Source organism: Erinaceus europaeus, chromosome 7, assembly GCF_950295315.1.
Source record: "Erinaceus europaeus chromosome 7, mEriEur2.1, whole genome shotgun sequence".
In the NCBI taxonomy this organism is placed as follows: Eukaryota; Metazoa; Chordata; class Mammalia; order Eulipotyphla; family Erinaceidae; genus Erinaceus; species Erinaceus europaeus.
The window spans coordinates 133955383-133965511 of NC_080168.1; the positions used below are offsets into that span (position 1 = coordinate 133955383).

The following is a 10129-nucleotide window of genomic DNA, read 5'->3' on the forward strand; positions in this document are numbered from 1 at the left end:
CTGCCTCTCACCACCTTAAACAGGCAGGGGAAGTGGCCCTGGAGGTGGCATAGTGAACAAGGCACTGCACACTCAAGCATGAAGTCTTGAGTTCGAGCCCCCAACTATGCATATGGCTGTCTTGCCCTTTCATAAAAGAAGGGAGGGAGGAATGAAGGAGTTCACTGAGATGAGTGGAGCAATAACCCTGCTGGCCAAAGTAAGTGTCGGAAATTTAAAAATAAATGGAAAAGAATTGAGGGGACAGTTGTCCTGGAATCAACTACATGATGGTTGTTACAGTCTGGGTGTAAAGAGATGGAGAGAGCAGAATTGAGTGTGGGCCATGGAAAGAAAGTTGAAGTAGAAATGGAAGTATGGGATATAGGAAAAGAAAAGTGGGCAGGAATTAGTGGCTGGCCAGATGAGCTACACACAGGGACTGGGTTCACAGAGTCGCCTGGGTTCCAGGCTTAATGAACAAGGTCCCAGTGGCCATTGCCAGGGCACTTGCAAAGGGAAAAAGTTTCAGGAGGAATGCTGTGCATTTGACTTGGGCTATGTTATGGTTACCCTTCTGATGTTAATTCCCATGTCAAAGCAAACTATTCTTTAAAAAATATATTATTTTAATGAAGGACATATGCAGAGAGAGAGAGAGAGAGAGCCCTGATCATTTCTGGCTGATGGTGCTGGAGACTGAACTTGGGCCCTCAGGACATCAGGCAAGAGAGCCTTTATATTGCCATTATGCTGTCTCTCCACAAACTGTCCTTTCTCATATAAAATACCTTTGTCCTCCAGGGAGCACTTGTTGGCCTGGTGGCTGGATTTGCTATTTCTCTGTGGGTCGGAATTGGAGCTCAGCTTTATCCACCACTTCCGGAGAGAACTATGCCGTTGAACCTGGAGACCTATGGTTGTAATAGCACTCACAATGGGACGGGTTTGATGACAACCACGGAAATGCCATTTTCTACTAGTGCTCTGCAAATAAGCGATGTGGAAAGGTACTGAATCAAGCTGTATAAAATAACATTTTTTAATGTGGATGACAATTAGAGAACCTGATTGTTTTCTGTCTTGACTACAATGTGGTAATTTTATTTACATTGAAAATGGGTAGGGTCTAAGTTGGTTTTCTGACCACAGTTTTTGTTCGGATATTTAATGATTTTATTAGTGATTTAATAATAGTTTAAAAGATTACATGATTGAAAGAGTATAGTTCCACACTGCACCACCAAAGTCTGTGCCCCACCCCATGATAACCACCACAGTTCTCACATGACAGTCTTTTTTTTTTTTTTTTTTTACATCAAGGTTATAGCTGGGGTTCAGTGCCTGCATGAAAAATCCACCAATCCTAGTGGACATTTTCCCCTTCCCCTCCCTCTCTTCCTTTCTTTTTACTTGATTATGCAGAGAGAAACTGAGAAGGGGGAAACAGACAGAAGGGGAGAGATATCTGCAGCCCTGCTTCCCAGCTTCCCTCCTGCAAGTGGGGCACAGAGACTTGAACCTGGGGCCTTGAGTATGGCAATGTGTGTTCTCAGCCAGGTGCACCTAACTCCTACATCACAAAGTCTTAGAGAGAGTTGGACTACTTTCTTCTTCTCCTCTCCCTGCCCCTCCCACCCACTCCCCCTTTTGGGGCAAGTTCAAATGTTTCAATCTCTCTCTCTCTTTTCAATTGCCAGTAAGAGCTCAGTGATTGAAGGACAAATCCACTGCTTCTAGTGACCTTTTTTTTTTTTTTTCTTTTTATTTGATAGGACAGAGAGAACATGAAAAGGGAGAGGGAGATAGAGGGGGAGAGAGAAAAGATAGACACTTGCAGACCTGTTGCACTGCTTATAAAGAATCCCCCCCTGCAGGTGGGGAGTGGGGGTGGGGGACTTGAACCTGGGTCTGTTTGGTAAGGGTGCATTCAACCATATGCACCACTACCCACCTTTCTCTGTGAACTTATTTTTAAAATAGTTCAACTAGTAAAAAATAATTTTTGAGGGGCTAGAAAGTAGCCCACTGGGGATTTGAACCCTGGCACCACATGGGAATGTCACAGGTGCGAGGGAAGTTTTGGTGCTGTGGGATCTCTCTTTCTCTCTCTATGAAAAAGTGGCCAGGAGGTGATTAAGTTTTGCTCATTTGGACACATACACACACATACTATGTACTTCGTAATGCACTGACCATTATTTTATATCCATTGCAAAAATTCTCCTATATTGTAGATTCTGCTCCAGGAAGTTATAATATAGCTGGTGAGAATATGTTAATATGCAAAGGAACCCAATAATCATGAGAAGCATGACAATTACTAAATAACTAGTAATGCATAAAAGACTGATAAACTATACTTAAATAACCCAAAAACTATACCTAGAACTTAAAACAGACTAGAATGAATGGGTCGGGATATTAAATGTTGTAGTATATGGTCAAAGTTAATTCATACTTTTAATTCCTGATCAAAATAAATAAAAGTGGGACAGTGAATGAGGACGTTCACTCTTGGTTAAGTATTATGCTTTGACTTTCCTGCATGGTTTCTTGGTATTTCTCTTTAGTTACTAGTAGCATTACATGAAATCTTACAGTTATGGTCATCTCTGTCTTAGGACTCCGCTGATGGATAATTGGTATTCTCTGTCATACCTGTACTTCAGCACTCTTGGCACTTTGGTGACATTATTTGTGGGAATGCTTGTCAGTTTGCCAACAGGTAACTATATAAACATTAATAGAGTTGTAGGCCTATATCACTTGTGCCTCTGTATCACTTTTTATCGTGTCGTTTTTGTGGCAGTGTGTGCTGTTTAACTGTAGTCCTCTAAAAAGCTTGGTTAATTATTTGCTCCATATGACTCATGGGAAATTTGAAGGTCTGATCTTGAAAGAACACCTTTCTCCATGGGAGTTTCTGCTGTCATTTCCTAGCTGTAGGAACTTGGGCAAGTCAGCTACCCTGAGCCCTGATTGTGTAAAATGAGGATAATCATTGACTTGCTTATCTTACTGATTGCTATCAGGTACAAATAAAATTCCTGGAAATTTTGCATAGCTACTAGAAAATTGAGCTTAAATTCTTTTTTTTTTTTATTTTTTATTTTTCAGCTTAAATTCTGTGCTAAGGCATTTACACATAGTTTACAACAGCCCTGTGCCTTGATCCTTTCATTACTATGACAACTTAGTTTTACATGTAGGCACGTAAAAACTAATTTGACCTCTACAGCTAAAATGAAGATGCTTTCCAGATGTTCATCAACTTTAACAGTGATTTGAAAGGTCAAATAGCACACATGACAATCACTGCTTCCTGGTACTGCCATGAACCTGCCATCCTGGTACTTAATTTCCGTCCTCACTCTGATTCTTCTTCTCTCTCCTGGGTTAGGTTTCTGCAGCTGGTACCTTGGACTCCTGTCCTCACTAACTCACTTAGTTGAATATGGAACATCTTAGCATATTCCTGAGAGGGAGTGGACGAAAGGAGAGATTTTGGAAACCTTTCCATGTCTGTTTTGGTAGAGAATTTTATGTTGAGAATAGCTTTCTGATTTCTGAGAGTACCTCTTGCCGTGTTGTTGAGAACGCCAGTGCCTTGCTATTGTTGACCCTTTACATGTGACAAATCTCAGAATGATTGCCTTGCCCTGGATTCTCAGGGCCCTTAAATTATTTATTTATTTAATTTTGGATAAGGCGAGAAGGAAGAGGAAGATAGAGAGGCAGACATTCACACACATCTGCAGTACTGCTTCACCACTTGTGAAGCTTCCCTCCTGCCGATGGGGACTGGGACTTGAACCAGGGTCTTTGTGCCTGATAATATGTGTGCTCTACCTGGTGCACTATCACCTGGCCCCTCTCAGGGCCCTTTCAATTGGGAGATCCACATCCTTCAGTTTCTGGGCATCTTCCAATATTATTTCCTTTTGCAATTCCCTGAAATCTGCTACTTTCTCTTATTTATTTATTCATTTATTTATTTATGAGAAGGATAGGAGGAGAGAGAGAAAGAACCAGACATCACCCGGTATATGTGTGCTGCTGGGGATTGAACCCAAGACTCCACGACCGAGAATCCAACACCCTATCTACTGTGCCACCTCCCAGACCATCTACTTTCTCTTTCAAGCAGCATCCATTAATCAGGTGTTTTGAACTTTGAACAATCCCTCTGATTTCCTCATCCTCTCTCTCCTATTTTCCACTTCTGTCTTTTTTAGGTCTACTACATGGGACTTAAAAAATTTATTTTTCCAATAACATTCAAAGAAGTCCTTTGATCCAGTTTTGAGACTAGTCTGTAAGGGAAAGAGGGCAGGTAGGAGTCTGTTAGAGCCCGGTGACTCAGACCAGGATGGCACTGTGGACGGGACGCAGTGACAACAGGAGGCCCTTGAGTTCTCACATTGCTTCATACATCTGCATCCGTAACCAACAAACTCCACTACCCTTCAGATCTTTTTAAACAAAGATTTATTTATTTTTCTTTTCCAAATCACTTTGCTGGGGGAAAGGATTGTTTACAAGTGAGTTATCACTTGAGTATGATTTCTTATCTCCCCATGAAAGGTATCATGTTAAGTGAGACAAGCCAGAAGGAGAGGGACAAGCACTAAACACTCATAAGTGGAATCTAAAAGACAAACAAAGTTTTATTTATTTTAACGAGAGCGAGCGAGCGAGGTGGGGGGAGGGAAAAGAGACGAGAGGGAGAGCGGCGTACTGCCCCATACTGGCCTGTGTGGTACTGGAGGCCAAGCCTGAGTTCTCAGGCTCAAAAGTTCTGTGCTCCAGCAAGCTGGGCTATTTTTCCCCAGACTCCACCACTTGCCAGACAAATGGACAGCATTGCCTTTCAAGTCTTTGTGATACTTCTATTTATATATTAATTACAATATAATTATAGCTACATATTAGGACCAGGGAAAAATAGCTCAATTTGTTAAAGTACTATGTTAGCGTGACTGAGGCTCCTAGGCTCCAGGTTCAATCCTTCACACCACATAAGCCAGAGCTTAGCAGTGCCCTGGCCTGTCTCTCTCTCATTAAAATAAATAAAATAATTTTAAAATATGTTAATTAACATGATTATCTATGTCGTCATATTAGTATATGATCACATAATGCAATGCATAGTCACTATGAATTTATAATAGAATTTGTGTGTATTTTTTACATCAAACAACTGTTTTAAGTTACAATTAAACTTTTTTTAAAAAGGGCTGCTTTTTTGTTTTGCATAAAGTATCACAAAAAAGATTTATTCTCATCTTTGTTGCTATTTAAGACAGATTTTAAGCTTTTTTTCACCAGTAATCTAATTGTTCAAATTGTATTATTTTATGTTAGTGCTTATGTGACCAGATTTTTTAAGGATATGGAGTGTCAGAATATTTTTAAGGATATGGAGTGTCAGAATATTTTCTCTGAGGACTCTCCTTTTTTTCCCATAAATGTTTTGATTCTATAACTATGTGCTGCTATATCTTTTGTTTTAAAAAGATATGCTTTATCCAGGAGCCCAGGTACCCAGATATAGAGAACATTCCAACTTTATTAATTCTGCAAATGACTTATCTATCCTATGTCACATAAACATGAGCACCTTGCAAACAAAATTTCATCTTACATGCAGGGGCCCAGGGTTGGATCCCTGAGGCTCAGGGTTGAATCCCTAGCAATCCACCCCACCTGTTTAGGTCCATGTCTGTCTGTCTGTCTGTTTGTCTGTCTCTCTCTCTCTCTCTCTCTCTCTCTCTCTCACACACACACACACACACACCACACTAAGTAAAATCTTTCTATTTGCACCAGGGCTTGGAGCCTGTATGATCCCAGCACTATTAGCAGACTCTTGTTTTTTCAAGATAAAAGGAAAGACTGAAAGGGGATGGGGGAGGGAGAGAATATCTACCACAGTACCACTCTGCCATTCATGAAGCTGTGCTGTTGCAGGGTTCTCCTTTGTGGTGGCTGAGGACTCCAGTGTGGTAAAGTGTGTGTTCTGCTGTGTGAACTGTCTCCCAGACCCTGTACAATCACTTATTAAAATCTAGAAACCTACAATCCTGATACTTTTTGGAAACTACTTTTACAATTTCCCATAGGATATTAGGGATCTTAAGAATTCAAGCTGAACATGGTTGGTGTTTCAGTTTTATCTGGCCATTTTCTGTGTATAGTTTCTTTGTTTTTGTTTCTGGTGCTTTTCCCCCAGTAAAATGGGGTATTTTCCCAAGCCGAGGGTGAGCTATGAGAGCACTGAATGCTTTATTCACCTCCATGTCTCCACTGCCTGGTAGAGTCTCTAGCACACTAGGCATTCAACACTGGACAGTGAATTCGTGTAAAGTCAGTGCCATCTTGAGACCAAGTGGTGGCTCTCTCCGTAGAATGCACATAGTAGCACACGTGAGGACCGGGTTCCAACCCCCAGTGTCTGCCCACGGGGAGCTTCATGGGCAGTGGAGCAGTGCGGCAGGTCTCCTGTGTCTCTCCCATGCTCTCTTCCTTTTTCTAAACATCTCTCATCCTGAAAGAGAAAAAAGTTGATACCATCTCTAGAACAATGGAAGTTCCCATAAATAAAAATACATTTTTTGTTCAAACTTTAGGGGATAAGATTTACCTTGGAAATTTAGTAAAAAATCAAGATTCAGTGATTCCACCCACAGAGCTACCAACTGAATCAGTATAGTTTTGGAGCCAGGAAGCTTCACTTCTAATTAATATTTACTACTAGTGATGTAACAATATTTTTACAATATATTAAGATTTCAGAGGGGTAATTTCACACTCATACATGGCTTGCATAAGTCACCCTCTACCAAAGTTCTGTGCTCATCCCTACCTCATCACAACTTTAATACTTACAGTCTGAGAGGCAGTTGGGTTGCCTTGTTTTTCTTTTTTGCAGATTAATTTGTTTCAGTCATGTGTATTCTACAGATGAGTTAAACCATCTGGTAGTTGCTTTTCACCTCTATACTTGTTTCACTCGTCATAATTATCTACAGTTCTAGCCATTTTGTCCAAAATGATACACTCTTACCTTATTTGATTGCAGACTAGTGTGTCACTGAGTAGCTGTCTCCTGACCTCTCTCCAGTCATCTGCTGTCGGGTATTTAGGTGCCCCATATTTGCTTATTATAAATAGTGCAGCTATGAACATAGGGGCACATATAACCTTTAAAATCATGTTTTATGGCTATATTATAAGGTATATTTTTATTTACTTAAGGATTCTCTGTAATTTATTTTCCAGTGCTGTACCAGTTAGCCAGACATCATTAGTTTAAAAACTTAACTTTTTTTGTGATTCTGGGGCCTCCCACATGTACCATTCCACCACCTGGGCTGGCTTCTTCATTCCTCTCATGTCGGAATGTGCTGGAGGTGAGGGAGAACAAGACAGAGGAGAGCATAGCATTGCTCCATCCTGTGTGGAGCTTCTCCCCTGGTGCTCCCATGTGGGGCTTGAACCTGGGGCCTTACACACATTAAGGTGCATGCTCTACCAGGGAAGCTACCAGCCCAGGAATTGGTGCTATGCATACGTCTACCCTAGGTGACATTGACAAAGTTGGTCTGAAATAAATGGTTTTAAAACCATTCTCTTCAGTCCATAAGTAAAATACCATACCAAATAAAAATTTTCTAAGTTTAGGTGGATTATTTATTCTACAGTTTATCATTTCTTGGATTTCTTCATATGCATTTAGAATAAAAAATGCCACTTTGGGAAATGGCAGTTCCATTGTCTGAAGCAGAAGCAGATGGTTTGATATTTGTTACGGTAGGTCATGGAAAATGCTTTGTAACCAATCTTTCTACCAGTATTAGCCAGTTAGGTGACTTTCAAGTTGATGAGGCAGTTGGCTTGTATCTAAGAACCCACGGACCTATAGACACACATTCATCATGATCGCAGTCGGGTCTACAGCACTCGAGACTGAGGGAGGGAAATGGACTGAGTCTCCAGTACTATTTAAAGGCTCTCTTTCTCTGTATTTTATGGTGACAAAAGTTGGCTGTGCACACGCTAAGTGCCTGCATGAAAAACTGTCACTGTGGTTCTAACAGGTCCTCTTTTAGCAGAGGAAATAATGCACATGTTTTTTTACAGGAGGAAGAAAACAAAACATAGAAAGCAAATTCCTATTAACCACAGAGGACTTTTTATCCAATTTTGACATTTTTAAGAAAGTAAGTTGACTTTTTTTCTTCCTTGTAAATTAGTGAGATAGTGGCTTCATCATCTTGGTAGAATGCTAGTCCCCAGCCTTTCTTTTTATTTTTTTATTATTTTTTTAAATATTTATTTTATTTTATTTATTCCCTTTTGTTGCCCTTGTTGTTTTATTGTTGTAGTTATTATTGTTGTTGTCGTTGTTGGATAGGCCAGAGAGAAATGGAGAGAGGAGGGGAAGACAGAGAGGGGGAGAGAAAGACAGACACCTGCAGACCTGCTTCACCGCCTGTGATGCGACTCCCCTGCAGGTGGGGAGCCGGGGTTCGAACCGGGATCCTTATGCCGGTCCTTGCGCTTTGCGCCACCTGCGCTTAACCCGCTGTGCTACAGCCCGACTCCCGTCCCCAGCCTTTCTTTGGAGCAGTGATGGGGGGCAATTTGGAGCATTTCACCTGCTCCTTGATCTATTTTTGTGGCTCCTTTCTTTCTCAGTTGACTAGGAAGCTGGGTTAGAGAAGGAAGAACGTTAGTGATAATTAGAATTAAATGCATGAACTGTTTCTTTTTCAAGTTACTAATTAATCTAATGACATTTTAACATTTTCTTTTAGAAAAAGCAGGATTTAAGCTACAAGTCTCACCCAGTAGAAGACGGTGGGACCGATAACCCTGCCTTCAGTCACATTGAGTTGAGCTTCACAGACCAAAGTGACAAGACCAAGGGGACTCGTCTGTGAAGCAGTTCTGATACTAGATGATTTAAAACCACATCCCAGTTCTATATGTTGTTGGATCCAATTTATTTATTCTTTCTTTTTTTTTTTTTTGTCTGTCATGGGTGATATTTTTTCTTTGTTTTGTTTTGGGAGTGAGGAGAGTAAATCTTTGTTAAACTCCTGAGTCTCTTCACTTACTCTGCTCATTATTTGACACTGCTTTAGAATTAGATGTCAGACGCATCATTTCTCTATATTTCTCTTGGACTCCATTGGCATTGTGAAAATTCTGGAAGTTATGACCAAAATAGATGCCAAAAAATTATGTCAAAGTCACATTATTAAGTTTGGGCATTGTTGGAAAATTTGCTATCCATGTTCCAGTATATATATGTTTTGGCGTTTGTCAAAATCATAACTACTATTGAAAAAGGCTTTATTCTCTCTTACTACACACTCTATTCTAAGGTAGCCATAAGGTCACAGGTCTTTGTTGCCTGGGTCTCGGTTTCTCATCAGCCTTGTCAGTTGCAGGCACATATTAACCTTGAAACTTCTGGCTGGAAGATATGATCATGAAATGCCCTGTTTGGGACAGAACATGGACCCAGTGACTAAGGCCTTGCTGCACCCAGTGTCTATTCTTGTCCCTTTTTGTTGTTGCTATCTAGAGTTCCTGATGATAGTGCTTTTCTTAGACTCTGGTTCTTATCTGTATTCCTGGTTTCTGACTCACAGCTCAGGTTTTGTTGTGTGTTTTCCTTGACTTGCCTTCCAATTTTCCCATTTACTGTTTCCTGGTTCACAATCTACAAATTACAAACTTCTATAAACCTGATACTGACCAAAAGCACTGTCACCGTGGCGTTCCCTGATTGTCTGAAATGCGCTCAAGCTGAATTTCTAAATGCCAGGTAATCTGTTAAATTTAAAGATACTTAAAAATCTTGTATACTTTTAACATCTAGTTAGAGAGCAAAAAAAATGACGTCAGCACTAATTCTCTTCAGTTTTGTATAATTACAAGTTTTTCCTTTGTTCCTAGTTTTAAAGTTTCAGAAAATTTTAAGATGCTGTCTCAGAGTTCATATTTCTATGTTCCTAGCTACAAGTTTAGTTATAGACTTTGACTTCTGTAGCACCCACATCAGCTCTATAGACATTCAGCATTAAAATAAAGCAACCCCAAACTTCATTAAAGAATATTTCCTGTTTGACATTAA

General features: G+C 40.3%; 1 protein-coding gene across 1 annotated transcript in view; it reads left to right on the forward strand.

Moving 5' to 3' along the window:
• The window catches only part of SLC5A8 (solute carrier family 5 member 8), a 56580-nt gene extending 47490 nt beyond the window's left edge, over positions 1 to 9090 (forward strand). The window contains exons 12-15 of the mRNA XM_007538081.3: positions 784 to 989; positions 2604 to 2707; positions 8125 to 8204; positions 8802 to 9090. Of these exons, the coding sequence (XP_007538143.1) occupies positions 784 to 989; positions 2604 to 2707; positions 8125 to 8204; positions 8802 to 8927 (516 nt within the window). The 3' untranslated portion in view covers positions 8928 to 9090. The remainder of the gene's footprint in view (positions 1 to 783; positions 990 to 2603; positions 2708 to 8124; positions 8205 to 8801) is intronic.
• The last annotated feature ends 1039 nt before the right edge of the window (positions 9091 to 10129 follow it).